We start from the raw sequence: 14,944 nt of genomic DNA, 5'->3' as shown, positions 1-14,944 counted from the left end.
TATTTAAAAAAAAACGTTAAAAAAAAAGATTCACAAAGAATAGCGATGGTTCCTGTTTTTCTAATGTGTGGAACTAATTGTGCTTTGCAGCCCATTCTAATAGAAAAAATCTCGTTTTTTGTTTCATTTTTCTTTCGAGCTTTACCTATGAAACATATCTTTCGAATAAAATGGTCTAGTAAATGCGATTCGGAATAGTAAGTAAATGTCAGCGGGATTACGGAAGCATGACGAAAAAACAACACTAGATTTATTTTCCTATGAGTATACCATATTGCACTTGCTGCAGCTAACTACAGCTGTTTCGATAACGGATCTTCAACTTTTTTCTTTTTGTGTGTAGTTCAGTCTTGGCAGATTTTTCTTAACTACGCTGTTGAGATACAGTCACCCGAAATAGGAGTGGTGACGAAAAGTCCACCAGCGAGTATAAAAATCATAAACGTAACTTCAACAAAATTTTATTTTTCCATAATACAGAATTGCACCGTAGTGTTTTTGTACTAGGTGTGCCTCCACATCAAAGCAGAAAATTTGGGAAAATTCGCAAGTTGGCTTCTTGATTGTCCAACGACTCCATCGAGTTTGGTGGATATGCCACCACAACCTGCAAAGTAAAATATTTAACTGTCGAACAGTCAAAAGATGCAGACAAACAGTACCCTCGCTTTAGTTTTGTCTTCGTCTTCGCCGCAGGGAAATAACTAGAAAGAACAAAAGCTACCAAGCCAACAGCGGAGCTCTGCATCTGCGAGTAGCCGCAGCTGCGATGTACATTCCATCCTTCCAGCTCATTATTGAAAGGTCTGCGTTTCAAAACGCGATGATAATAATAACACCGTCAAAATATTGTATTATGTAAATATGGACTATTCTAAGTATAACTAGTTGATCTCAATCGTAATAATCATAGTCTCTTGTAAATTGTTTCCTGACAATGAACAGCGACCGATCCATACCGTAAACTGTCAGACATGGCTAAGCGTTACCTGTAGAGCGTTGCAACTTCGACGTAATGTGGAGTTTTGGATTTCGTATGGTATTGATTGCGAAACGTGTCTATGACAGGAAATGTTTCGTAGCGTGTAGAGGCTGTCTTGTGCAGGCATAAGTTATTTGAGTGTTCTTTGGCGTACCTGTGGGTATATCACGGAATAGGTCAGTGGGACATAGGGTGATTTCGTAATAGTGTTCCTTGGTTGTTTTCTGTTCGGGGGCGGGACACTATTACGAAATAAAAGACGTGATCAAGGATCACAGGTAACAATAACCATTCTGGCATATCGACTGCAAAGTGCCCTACCCATACTCCCAATTTTTACGAGTGGGATTATAAGAAAAAAGATACAATACTTGCTATGCATGCAGATGCAAAGTCATAGAATTTTTTCAGTCCTTCTCCTTGATCACCGAAGGAGAAGAACAGAAGATACAGCGATTATGGCCTCTTAGGCTTGGAATCCACGGTGATCGATTCTTGTATCGACCGATCAGTAGCGCCAGGAACGCTACCTATTTATAGAAGGGTCAAGAAAAACTTCCTGAGGTTCGTCAGCCGATTCACAGTTCCGCTTTCAGTGCTTCAAAAACTCAGGAACGTTTTCGTAGCGAATCTCATCGACAAAGAAAGGACTAGATCAGTAGGATATCATTTAGCTGCACTAATGCACTTCTTCGGTCCCGTCACTGGGATGGACATAGAGATTCAACGGGCACTACTACGAACAGCAAACAGGGCGGGACCTCCCACTCGTCACAGGACAAAGGCTGCGGAAAGGGACGTCGAACAAATTATAAAATGGGCTTTACGACGGCTTTAAAGGCTGCAACATTAATCTTGTTGGTGTTTTCTGCCTTTCTTCGGATCAGTGAACTCGGTCCCTCACATTTCTCGGACCTGGTTTATCACACACTCAGTTTGGTCGCTGTTCATTAAAAAATCCAAAACCGATCATATCGGACACGGGACAACGCTGGCATTCTGGTGGAATTATAGCTCGCAAGAACTATGGGACTCATACTCATACTATCCGACTTTATTTTCAGAAACAAGAATGGAAGACCCCATCAATGGACAACGTAGCCCGACAAGTTCAGAAAGCGCTACCGGAAGCGGGTTTGGGTCATCGTCGACTCACACCTCATTCTTTTCGCGGTGGAACGGCCACTTCTGCTATCCGGCGTGGAATCGACTCAGAAAGAGTTATGCTGGCCGGCAGATGGAAATTCTTCGCAGCCTTTCAAGCGTATGTCGATCCATCTCCTGTATAGAGTAGTCATTTAGGCGGTTTCGTTAGGTGAATGAGAATGAATGAATGTAAATGTATTTCGTTCACAACTGTAGATGGCTGCACATTTTGGACATGTTTCAATGTTATTCACGTTGTTATCATTGTCAACTTTGATCTCATCATTATCTCTTGTTCGGATTCTCAATTACTCGACCTCCTTTTCCGGATCTGCAATTGAGTATCTATAATACTTACAGCATCCTCTGTTGTTCTCGAAAGAAAAAATTGTATTCAATTTCCCTGGATCTGATAACTGATTAACAGCTATCAACTGCTTTATTGGTTTCTGGAGTATATAATACTGACATGTGACTCTTACGTTGTCCAACGTCGATAAAGCCTTCTCTTTCCCGCTGTGTCACTATGAAATTCAAAACGGATGTTTCACCGTAAAATATTGGAGGTGAAAGTTCAGGTTCGTCATTTTTTACGCCGATTTCAGTTGCAACACGCCATCCTTACGCACGAACCGCATCCAACTGCCAGCGGTCGAAGATCAGTGATGTCTTCTCACCAGCCTATTCAATTAAAACCAAAGAATAGCTACTAAGGGACAGGAACGTGTACATAGAAGCGCGTTCTAATGTACATAAGAAGTACAACGGTACCCACGAGGTTTTTTTTTTACGACGATTGGTCAAAGATGAGCAGAACTACGCTTCAATCCCATCTACTACTCAAACATTATGTCCTAGCTGTGGGTTCCACACCGCGTCCAAAATCGCGATAACTAAGATAATACATGTATTCAATGACTCTTTACATCCATCTCTTTTCCTTTTAAGTCGATGAACTGGCTAAGAAATCTTCAACAACACTTTTACCGCTGTCTCCTCTTACTTTTATTAGACAGTTCCTGGACTTACTTCTCTCACATTACTACAAAGAAATTTCTCACCAATATTTTTAAGAATTTGACAAGAATAACAGGTGGAGTATGCTATATTCTCATTCGCAGTTATCGTGCTTTGCCAGTGAGTTGGAACATGCAGCTGGGAGTGTGATAAACTTAAATCGGTTATCGCCGTTCGCAATTGTCCACATCTCACATCTGTTGTGAAATAAATCCATTCTTGTGTCTGTTTTCCAAAAAAAAAAACCAACAAGCAGGATGAGAACTGCTGACAAACTCTTTTCCTCTGTTCTTCTCTCAGAAGACTCAGGGATATTCAAGGTATGTCCAATCATAAGGAGCACATATAAGTCGAGGTATTCCACCTGTAGGTGCCCCTACTGGTCGAATACTTCAACTTATACGTGCTTTTTTGCTCAACTATGTTTCTCCGCATCTGTCTAGCACTAACATGTTTCTTGAGGAACTTCGCAAAGCCCGTTCAGAAGAAGAAAGTGTCACTCGATATCGCTTCACTTTATAACAACGTCTCTAACGGTGCTGCAGTGCAAGCTGTGCTCGAGCTACGCGTAGAAACCTCGTACACTCTTCAGCGTTTACGGATTTTCTATAGGGCAGGTTAAGACGCTCCTGGACGAAACATGGGGCAAAGACTAGCCCAAACACCAGCCATTACATTGATGACCAAAGGTAAACAACTTTACTTGGAACTAGAACGTTTGTTGCACTATTGTTTCTTTAATGACTGTTGCATTACATGTCCCATTCAATGGAATGGATTGGATGGAATAGGGCCTAGTTTTGAGCTCTAAACCACTCTACCAGAATTCTCTTTACATAAGGTTCGCACGGAAGAGATCTAAGGAAAATTGGCTGTCCTTCGTCAACGTAGAAATACACTGGTACTACGATGAATGGGAAACGAAATACTTCTGAAAACCTAGTAATGTGAAAGTAATAGTCCGCTGACTTCTTCTTACTCTTGCAAAACCAAGAAATCAGTCAACATCAGCCGTAAGAATGACACCTGACGTCCACGAGCGGATCAATGCGATTAATCTAGCGCAACGGATTAAGGGTCTAATGAATACATTGCTAACGTGGTGCGGAGTAAGCGAAGTGCTATTGCGCTGTGAGAATATAGCGCACTGGATGACTCGAAAAGTTCAATTTCTGCTTGCCTTTCATAACCAACGATTTGAGTAAAGCGATACGTGCTACTCTGATAAAGTGCGGTCTCGAGGATCAAGTGAGAGTTGTGGAAGTACACACCTCCTGCAAATCTCAAGAAGCTGGTAATTTGCTAAGGAATGTATAGTCGGGTTAATACGACATGAAACACGAGTGTAGTTGCGGTGCATTTGCGTACGCGCTCGAAATGGCGCGGTGAAGGCAGCAGCTGGAACCAAGTTGGGGCCGTCGCAAACTGCAGCGATGGGTGGTAAGAGCAAGAATTTAACCACACTCCTAGCCACTACGCTCCACCGAAGCGCCTCCAAAGAAGCCGCGTATGCAATTGCGTACGTGTTTCATGTCGTTTTGACCCTACTATACATTGGCTTCTTCCTAACTCCACACTGTGTAATATGTCCATTCGACAAGAAAGGCGACACCAAGGTCCCTCGTGTACTCTATTTAATTTTGTGCCAAACATGTTTTGAACAACACATTGGCAAATCAGGTGGCCGACCACTTTTTGTTCGTATAAAAGAAATATTTAAAGGCAGCATGCCAAGAATCTGACGTGGTGAGAGAATCTGCGGAAGAAGCTAGGTATGGGTTTGTAGATTGCGGAAACCTCAGTGGTTTCGCTCAACTTCCTAATCGTCGTAACAATGGCTTAGAGAACGCCGTTTTTCACGAGTTGCAACGCGCCACACGTCTATGAGGGAGCACTCGAAGATTGATGAGGTCTCCTCACCACTCAAGTTCAAGTAAAAGTAATGAATAGGCTGCTGAGAGGACAGGAGAGTGCACACAGATGCGCGTTTTAACGTACTTTGTAGAAACTAAAGCCGTCCAGCCGATCAGCTCGTATCCCGGAATCTACAACTCCATCTCTAGCTTCATCTGTTAATCCTCTCACCATGTCAAATTCGTGGTATGCTGCCTTCAAAGGCATCACCCCATGAATCTGAGGTGATATGGATATTCCGATGGTCAACCTTGTTCAAGCGAGTGAGACGAAGCACTCAGTCGCACACTTCAGGAAGCTTGTCGCCATGATAATGCCCCTTTCTGGATAGCTGTCACGATCTACGAACGTAACGCTAAGAGTCCAGAAATGAGTGGGATGGAAGAATGCATAGCTGTGTCTAAGGAGCTGGCTCCGTATCAAGAATCTTTCCGGTTTTGATCTGCGGGGTCATGTGCAGATCGTATCCTACTTAGTATCAGTAGAGCGGAGGTGGTCCGCAAACATCACAGCAATGCGGGTACTAGTTAAGCACAACAATTTGGGCTCTTTTGGTTCTTGATCTCTAATGGAATGATAACCTGTTCCGGGTGAGGCATTTGGGAGAATATGGTACAAATGTTCTGTCTTTCCAGGCTCTGGCGGAGGCGGAAACGTTAGCTCCAATAAAGAGCGTCAACAACTTTGGCCTTTGCTTCACATTTATAATTGACAAGTAAGCATATTACTTTGAGCGTGACAGCCTGTAGGGCACTAGGACAAGTGTTCACGCAAAAATAACTGCTGGGAGACTAGTCCGAAAACTGAAATTTATATGAAAATTCAGCTTACCTCCTACTTAGAAAAGCTCTTTGCAAACATTTCATTCCGAGTAACGCGCAAAGAACGCAAGCACTGATGGATCAGATTCATTTGTTAGTTTACAAGACCGTTTTCCCGCTGAATTTCGACTCCCTCGAGATGGTGCCAGTAAGATTTCCATTCGTCCAATTACGTGCAAGCGTTGTGGAGTGGCGGCCTACAACGAAATCGACGATGTTGAGATCTCACCACGAATAGATAGGGATGGGGGTGTAGTTCAGGAATATATTAGCGAGCGCGATTACAGTCACTAATATTAGAAATCCAGGAAAAAGTATTATGATGATGTCATCAGCGAAACGAAGATTGTGTAGCCTACGACCATCAACTTCTAGTCGCATGTCATCCTATTCTAACTTCCGCGTTGCGTTCTCAAGATGGCATTGAATATTCTGGGTGAGATTTATTAAATGTAGGAGTGAAAAGTTAGTACAACACCTCAAGCACCCTTTTGTGCTAAATAGGCACGCCTTGCTTACGCAAAGTTTCCATGATTGCTTCCGTCTAAGTTGAGTCAAATGTCTTTTTCGACTCGTTAAAAGCGGTTAAACACATGTAGCATCTTGTGCTGTGTGTATGTTGTTAGTTGTGCTGAATCCTCTTCGGGATCCTGCTCGCTCCTATGGGGGCCCTTCCTCTGTTGTTTTTTCAGTTCTATTCAGGAATATGCTTGTAAGAACCTTGTAGATGTCAGAGCTATTAATCCTATGTAGATCTATCTTTCTCGTGCAGCAGCGCGGCCTTACTGGTCTTCTAGTGAATGGGAACCTTGCATTACGACAGGCAAAATATGAAGTCTCGCCGTGGTAAGGAGGATGGCTGGAGGTAAGTTCTTCTTATGTTTCTATTTGATCGGTTACATATTCGTCTACTATCCTTCAGAAGGTGAGAAGAAGTGGCAGTTGAAGAGATCGGAGAAGAATTCGCTGATGACCTTCTCCATCTCCCCTTCCCAATGTACTGGCTGTTCTGCTTGTGTCTCGCAGGTCATCTTGTGACTGGCGGACTCCAAGTGCTTAGCAGATTCTCCTTCTCCATTTGGTTGTCTTAAAACTTTTTCTTTTTTTTTTGTATTGCGACAGATTCACAAAGGAAGCTTCAATTTCCTCTCCTTTGTAGCTTAGTGTTAGAGCGTAACCGATGAAGACTGACAGAGCTGCGATTGGCTCACATATTCCCATCCATCGATATTAGCTCATCACAAAAGGCTTAATTGAGGAGGAAGGAGAAATATGAAAAAGTGAAAAGGAGTATGATTTGATTTGAAATCTTTACTGTGAATGTACCTAGCGCTGTTATTGTTCCTTTTACTTCTGTTCTACAAAAAAATGAGGCTAACAAAAGAAGGAGGAAGAGAAACAGCATCGATTATACCTAATCATTGAGAGAGTTGTAGATCTTTCTTCAACCTCAATTCACAACAGAACAGCGAAAGACAGCTGCTTCGACTTGTCATGAGAACAGGCGGTAGAATGTCAATTATGGACAGCTTATTAGCGTCCAACGATTGCGTCCAACTTAGACGTTGAATTTACTCGCATTTTCTCCTGTGCAAATACACAATCTCTTGTAAAAATAGCGAAATATCTTTTGTTTTAGTTCTATCATTAAGATGTAACATAAAATTAGTCCATCTGACATCTAAATAAAATTTTTAAAATGAGGATAGACAAGCTACAAATATGATGGCTGCAACTCTGTGCATTCAGTTATTTTATGTATTCCATTATTCACAGGCCAATTGCAGCGTATAACAAAATCAGCGATCATGGGATCTCTCATGGGCAATATGTGGTTTGGGGTGTAGATTACGAGCATGGGCGTAATTGCGCTCAATTCTCCCTGATCATCCTGAGTAATAATGTGGGAAACTTTTGCGCCACCTTGTAACATGCCATCCTCGTACACGCGTCGCGACCCGTTTCCTTCGCTGTTTTCAGGACGATCAGGGGGAACTGAGTGTGAACACGCCCATGCTCGTAATCCACACCCGGAACATAATATCGGCTTTGAAAGGTCCTAAAACCGTCAATTTCGTGATACGCTGCCTTTGAAGAATTGCTATCTGCTTTTTTTTGTCCTGAAAAATCTTTGACTTTGCATAGATAAAGGCAACGTTGCTGAGAAATTTTGATGTTAAGTTCCTTCTAATCATGGGATACAATGACAGGCTTTGTCTCCTTTTAAAGGCATCACCACACAAATCTGAGGTGGAGCAGATTTCAGGTGGAGTATTCTTATAAGGGATAGTAGATTATGGAGAGGAGGGTGATTCCGTCCATTTCTTCCTAATTGCCGTAAAAAAACGGCCCGGAAGATGCGGCGTCGCACAGGGCTGGTCGAACTCCCTGTAGAAAAAAGTGCGTCAGAACGCCCGAAGCCGCATCTTCCGGGCCGTTTTTTTACGGCAATTAGGAAGAAATGGATGGAATCACTCTCATCCCCATAATTTACTATGTCGTATACGAATACTCCACCTGAAATCCGTACCACCTCAGATTCGTGGAGTGATGCCTTTAAATTACTATAGTTGTCCCTTTGGATATCCCTTAAACTTTGCTTTCATAAACTACATCAATCAGGAATTGTATGGGACTCTGTCCTACTTATTTAAAACCTAGCACTTTTTTTTCGGGAAGTGTTTTAACTGTAAGTTCCAAAGGTTTTAGTTATATCTCAGTTGACGGATCTCAAGGTCTCGCGCTAATAAGTCAACTGGTGTGCAGACATAGTGATAAAGGTCAAGCTGATTCGAGTTATGAAAAAAGAAGACGCGGGTGTGCGCCTTTTTTCGTCTTCTATCGAAGAGTTTCTGTTGTTGCTATGATATTGCATGGAATGTTGTGCCCTAACACTTTCGTGTTTGCTTGGTAGGAGACTAATAACGCACAGAGTGGTTTAGAACGGTAGTGCATCGGTTCACTAGCCGCGAAAAAAGTGTTCAATTATCGAAATAGACAGGTTGTTGATTTTGTTGTTTTTGTGGTGTAGTCTGTCACGCATCCTGTCGATTCTAATGAGATGTTATCTCCTCGTTCGGTCATTCTCCACCATTTTCTTCAAATATCTATTGACATCATTACCTGTTGCCCACCGACTTCTGCAGCTCACGAAAACGAAGTGAATGCAATACATAGGAAGCTGGAAAAATGATTCACAACAAGAAGACCTAGTTGTTAGAGATGTCGGCAAATTTAGAAAGGTCATAGAAGTGAAAAATAGGACTGGAGAAGTTGGATCAGCAGACCAGAAGAAAACGGCGATCACCCCATGTGCCAATATTTTTCATCTATGAGTATTTTTTAAATTAAAAATCACTCTACCAGGTGTGAGAATCGTCTACCAGCACGACATGTGCACAAATTGGTCGCATTCACAGCTGCCGAAGGTGGTGTCTATCTACCGTCTCAGTACTACGAGCATTTTCTAGTGCTGCTGGTCACCGTCCTCTTTTGACGAAAGCAACATTCAGCTCCAAAATGGGGGAGAACAGCTACAATAACTTTTGCGTCTTAACATCAGTGTGACTTATTGAAGGAGACTCAAACGTAGGCAACCAAATGATTCTCGAAAAATTAGGAACCTGTGCTGAACATGCTTCAAGTCCACGTGCGACAAGTTTGAGCCGTGTTTCATCAAGGGATTGCTTGAAAAAAGATGCTTAGATTTCAATCCGAATGTACTTAATAATGAGCTTACTTCTGAACACTAAGGAAACTGTTAAAGGCAGGCTATCACGAAATTGACGTGGTGCGGTAGCTCCAGGGAAGACGTAGGCTCCGGGTTGTACATTACGGAAACGAGTGTGGGTCTGCCCATCTTTCCCTAAGCGTAGACAAAAAGGAGTGGAAAATGGCGTTTTTTTTTTACCAACTAAGTTGAAACCCTTCCGCTTGTGCCACATCCATGAGCGACCGGTCGAAGATTAATGGGTCTTCTCATCATACTATTCAAGTGAAACCAATTAATAGGACGTAGAGTGGATCAAAGCGAGTACAAGGGTACGCACTCTAACGTATCTAGTAATTACAGCGGTTCCCTTGCCGTTTTTTAGGACGACTAAGAGGAATTGGTGAGGCATGGCCATTTCCGTAATCTGCAACCTGAACTTTACGTTTTTACTGAGGTTTTCACACTTATTTCGTGATACGGAGCCTTTGAATCTCCCATTAACGTTTCTGAGAAGCTTGTTTGTGTAACGCTGTTTTTTTTAGATGGAGATCCATCCCAATTAAATTATGATTTCCATAATGATCTCTGCAATTTACTGCAAGATGCTAAGAAAAAAGGATCCCGATCTTACAAAATATTGGCAAATGCAATGTTATGGTTCGAGCCATGCACGATATTGCATTAGAACACGATAAGTGTTACATGGTTTATCTGTTACTAAATAATCGAGGTACCCTGAGCAAAGTGTCCGTATCACATCGTCTTTGAAAGGATGTTCCTAAACAAGAATAAGATGCGATCAGAGGATACTCACATTTCTTTTGGTTTCGACAAGAGCGTCGTGCTCGACAACTGTGGGTTGTCTGAAGCGAAACGATCGTCCGCTGCGATAGAGGGCACCGCGAAGCGAAAGCACGGAAGTTGTTAAAAGGACCATGTAAAGTGCTAGAAAGAAAACTGAAAGTTTGTAGCATTTTCTTGGAACAACATTGATTTCTTCTCAACAACGATTCCTCATCTGTTACCTTATACCGTAATTTCCCCAGTAACATTCACCACTAACTCCAAAAAACATTATTAAAAGGCAATGTGCTGATATAATTACTACAGACTGCGGACCGCATCTATAATACTATTTCACGTTATTAGTGCGTATTTACTGCCTATGTGACAAAGAAAAGCGACGGGTACGGTAAATATCCGAAACTGTCTTAAAATATTAACGTGTTCAAAAGAAACAGTAGAAATATGTCTAATGTCTTCCGAAAAAAAAGGTCAGAGAATCTTTACTCCTTCCCCCATTTGAAAACTAAGCGATATTTTTTTGTCAGCTATTAAATATAACAATGTTTTACAGAAGCATTTTTAATGCGCTGACTTTTCGTCATCAATAACAAGGAATCTTGGAATCGTGTGTCGAATTCGGCAGGCTTCTGAAATTAAACTCGTTTTCGTTATAGGCTAGATGAGGAAAAGGCAGCAAAATTCTTTATGCAGATCATTCTCGATTAAGGTCACACTAACAAGCAAATTCGATTAAGCCTCCATCAGCTTGACCTATCATTAGGGTGCCTAATGCAGAAAATCAAAGCAAAAATCATCTTATTCTGTGCAATTTGGCTCACATACTCCGAGCTGCAAGGGTTCCAGTATTCATAGCCTCAGTCTTTCAATGATCTTTCTTTCAAAAACTAATGATTCTTTTCAGTAGCGAACTACAAAAAGCTGTCTTCGTCAACCTAAAACATTGCTACTTTGTGGAGTCTAATCATAGAGGTGAATTACAGTTGTTAAATGTCTTTTCGGGCTAATCATTGGTACCTCTAGAGTAGCGTTGAGCATTACAGATATCTTACAGCGTAATCCAAAGACGAAAAATCCATATTACGAAGAAGCTAGTGAGCCACTTGTATGTCTCAGATATTGTGCACAATTTATTCCAATTTCAAATTTTTAGAATATATTTCAATATATTTTATCACAGCAATAAATTGCCGATGACATAATTTACTTCAAAATGTGACTAACACTCAGATAAAGCTTTTGCTTCTATGGAATAACTTCTTTAGAAAAGAGAACAAACATCATGATATGTCTTACACCTGGCTGGGAGAAGAGTTCGATTTAGAAGGGCAGAAAGGGAATACACTACGCACGTGTGTGAGCTTCGTTTCGAGTGTAGCACCGTAACTTTCTATGCCACTTTTTATCGATACCGTTCTAACGTACACCTAAGCTATGAGACGGTGTTTATGTAGCTCTATTCAAACGCAATGATCTAGAAAACACCGTTCAGATAAAGATCTATTCTGGATGGAAATTCAAATTATTTTGAAGAAATATGAAACTATTAGCAGAACAGAGGATCTGTCTCTTTTTCAGATTCGGATAGAGAGATTTGCTTCTAAAAAAGAATGTGATAGAGCAAATATCATTCATTCGTTGTATACTACCGTAGACGTTTTTGCAATGTACTGCTGTAACACCCATGCTCTCCTTCGGATGCATTTCACATTTTCACTACCTTCTGGTATGAGCTTAAAAAAACGATTGAAAGTAACCTACCCATGCTAAGTTTTCGATGCATGTCTTAACGGGCGCCTCGAATAATATGAGCCGCACAGTAATGGCTAATCCGCCCTCTAATCTCTTTTCTACAGCTTTACCTTGTGAGTTAAAGCAATCACCGCCGCGAATATCCATTTATGTCTGTGGCTATATCGGGTTGATACCTCTGGTTTCTGCTAATGACAACCACAATTACGCAAAAAATGTTGTAAACAATCTTCTACCAACCTAGCTATTTTATTTCCTGCACAGTTAAAAAAGCACGAATTATGCATGGTAAAAAATTGGATCCACCGTATTTCTTTGAAGACGAGAAGAGGAGGAAGAACGAGACCATACAAACGAAGTTTCTCTTTTTTGTTATTGGGAAAAATCCTGATTTTGCTAATGAACACAGTGTTTTTGAATCCATCGTGACTTATAGACTAATAATAATGATTGATAATAATAACTAATATCTACGTATTTACATTTCCCAGAACTACATCAAATAATAGTTCATCATGTGTGACAGAAACGAACAAATTGTAGCGTTACGTGAGTTCTTCATCCGAGGTTCAATGAATGAAAAATACTAACGACCGTACTACTCTTCTGACTTGAAAATAGGATGAAATTCTGAAATATATGCAGTCATTTTAACATGTTGGAAATTCCGAAACATCTTATCGTCTGTTTTTAAGCGTTATCTGAGGAGCATAAAGTTGGTCGCGATTGCGGCAGGTGGCGTGGTATGAGGTGTACGACATGATTTTTTTAAGCAAACGATGTTGTGAGGACCTACTGGATAATTCTGTCGAATGGTGCTCGTTGGTATTGTCATACCAACCTGTAGGCACATCGCTAGAGGTGGGAACAGGGTTAGCATGTGAGGGGATTTCTCCATCGGAGGGTCGTAAGGATGGAGAGCGTGAGGGAGGTGGACAAAATAAGATACAAAAAATTCCAAGTAGTATAGAATGGTAGCAGCGGAGGTCCTGCGTACAACACCGCTACTACCGTCCCAAAATCCGTCGCAAACCGTCGGAATTCTTGGGAGTGAGCAAAATTCAATTTTAAAAGTACCATTCGAAAGGAAACGAGCTGCTGATTTCAAATATATTTGAAGAATTTATTTTTGACAAATGTGTGGCCTGAAAACAAGCAAAGCAACCTTCGTTAATTACTTTCACACCTCCGCAAATTTCTAATGTCAAATATCTTGCGCTAATTTTTCAAAATTAGACAAAATGTTTATAATGTTCGTAATCAGGAGGTTATTTAGAGCATTTTGGTATCCCTTATCATATACGGTTTCGAAATCTCCATTCTTTTCGGAAATTTACAAAAGTGGTCCATTATAGGTGGGTAAAAAAGGCACGTATTCCTAGCTGTGGAGAATCTGCTCGGAATTTTTTAAAGTAAATTATTTTGTTCTTTACGATGGTTCAGATTGTAAGTTTCAGGCTTTGAAAATGTTCCGTTTTTTCAACGTCTTACAACCTTGTTCCATTTCATTATTTCTTGCTGTCTTTGAACAGGTGTCAACGGTTTTCCACGAACGCTTACGTCTTCCAGTACTTGCTTATGAGTCTCCTTCCTTCACAAAATGTGGTTCAAGCGCTTATATTGGATGACAGTTAGTCGTGGTTTTCGAGTGATAAAATTGGAGAAAATTTCGATCATTTTCATAGAAACGAGATTTTTGCAGCCTGTATGAGTTTTTTTCCGTACGTACCTAAAATAGCCGGTTCTTCTTGAAAAGAGACGCTCTTCCGAATAATGTCAAACTCACTTCGATTTACAAACTTCAAAAACTCTACACTGACTCCGGCCACTCATATAGCAGGCGATATTATATGGCTGGAATGGCTATCGCGCCCCAGGCATGGTTTGTCAAGCACCTCACACTTCCAGTAGGTGACTCCTCCGGCGATTCCGTGCCACAGAGACACCATTATATTCGAATATAAATAAAACGTGACGACAATTCCGCACAGTAGATATAATTCTTGGAAGTGAGGAAAATTGAATTTTGAATTGAGTTCCGACGGTTTGCGACGGTTTTTGGGATAGAGATTAGTAGCGGTGTTGTATTTCTACACGGTGCTGCTAATTGAAGATCAAACGTCGAGTGAGTTCAAATAATTCCAAGAGTTGTAATAAATTAGAATAAACCTTTCTGATGTTTCTACTTCCAGATACCAGCATGTTGTTGAAGACGTTTAGGATCTGTTGGGAGATGAAAGAACAATATGTGATTTATGCTAGTCTTACCATCTTAGTCTTTCGAAAAGGCTCATAAAACATTTGAACGAGAGATTGTGGAAAAATATGAATTTGTGAGGTAATCGTTGGAGAAGATGAAGATAGAGCGGTGACAAGATGTGTGAGAAATGATATATTCTACCTTGAACAATCTCCAAACTTGACATGTTTGCAACTTATTGTTGCTGCCATATTTTGAGTTTGATGCGGTCAACGTCGTATCGATGGCTCACTCCGTGCATAATCATATTTTGTCGCGTGAAGCAGTCAAAGAATCTACATCATCTGCACAAAAAACATTTGTGAAGGTAGCAAAATGCACTAGTAACCTGACCATTCTTAACCTTCTTATTAAGCTCCCTCCCCTTTCTGTCACTTCTTCAGCCTTGTCGAAAGTTTAAGGTGCAGACTTAATCCTGACAGAGGATGAATCGCTATCTAGCTGCTCCGGTTTCACAACCAGGGAGTAGGCCGCTGCGTTGGATAGCAAAGAAACGGGTATTGTTAACTATTATTGTCTGTTTATTTTCCTGACTT

General features: G+C 41.1%; 4 protein-coding genes across 4 annotated transcripts; 1 reads left to right on the top strand and 3 right to left on the bottom strand.

The window, feature by feature from the left end:
* Window positions 1–450: 450 nt before the first annotated feature.
* RB195_022373 (uncharacterized protein) lies at window positions 451–748 on the bottom strand (the record flags this gene model as incomplete). Its single annotated transcript, XM_064209476.1, has 2 exons — window positions 451–607; window positions 663–748. The coding sequence occupies 2 exons, from the start codon at window positions 746–748 to the stop codon at window positions 451–453; spliced, it is 243 nt and encodes an 80-aa protein (XP_064065357.1).
* Window positions 521–10,529, bottom strand: RB195_022371 (uncharacterized protein; the record flags this gene model as incomplete). Its single annotated transcript, XM_064209474.1, has 2 exons — window positions 521–607; window positions 10,407–10,529. 2 exons carry the CDS (start codon window positions 10,527–10,529, stop codon window positions 521–523), a joined length of 210 nt encoding a protein of 69 aa, XP_064065355.1.
* On the top strand, window positions 2,071–2,271 carry RB195_022372 (uncharacterized protein; the record flags this gene model as incomplete). The annotated part of the gene is made up of 1 exon (XM_064209475.1): window positions 2,071–2,271. One exon carries the CDS (start codon window positions 2,071–2,073, stop codon window positions 2,269–2,271), a length of 201 nt encoding a protein of 66 aa, XP_064065356.1.
* Window positions 5,922–14,574, bottom strand: RB195_022370 (uncharacterized protein; the record flags this gene model as incomplete). The annotated part of the gene is made up of 3 exons (XM_064209473.1): window positions 5,922–6,077; window positions 10,407–10,537; window positions 14,550–14,574. 3 exons carry the CDS (start codon window positions 14,572–14,574, stop codon window positions 5,922–5,924), a joined length of 312 nt encoding a protein of 103 aa, XP_064065354.1.
* Window positions 14,575–14,944: the final 370 nt, after the last annotated feature.

This window comes from Necator americanus, chromosome X (assembly GCF_031761385.1).
Source record: "Necator americanus strain Aroian chromosome X, whole genome shotgun sequence".
Taxonomy (NCBI): Eukaryota; Metazoa; Nematoda; class Chromadorea; order Rhabditida; family Ancylostomatidae; genus Necator; species Necator americanus.
Note: the sequence above shows the minus strand (reverse complement) of the source record. Positions and strands in the feature narration are given on the sequence as shown.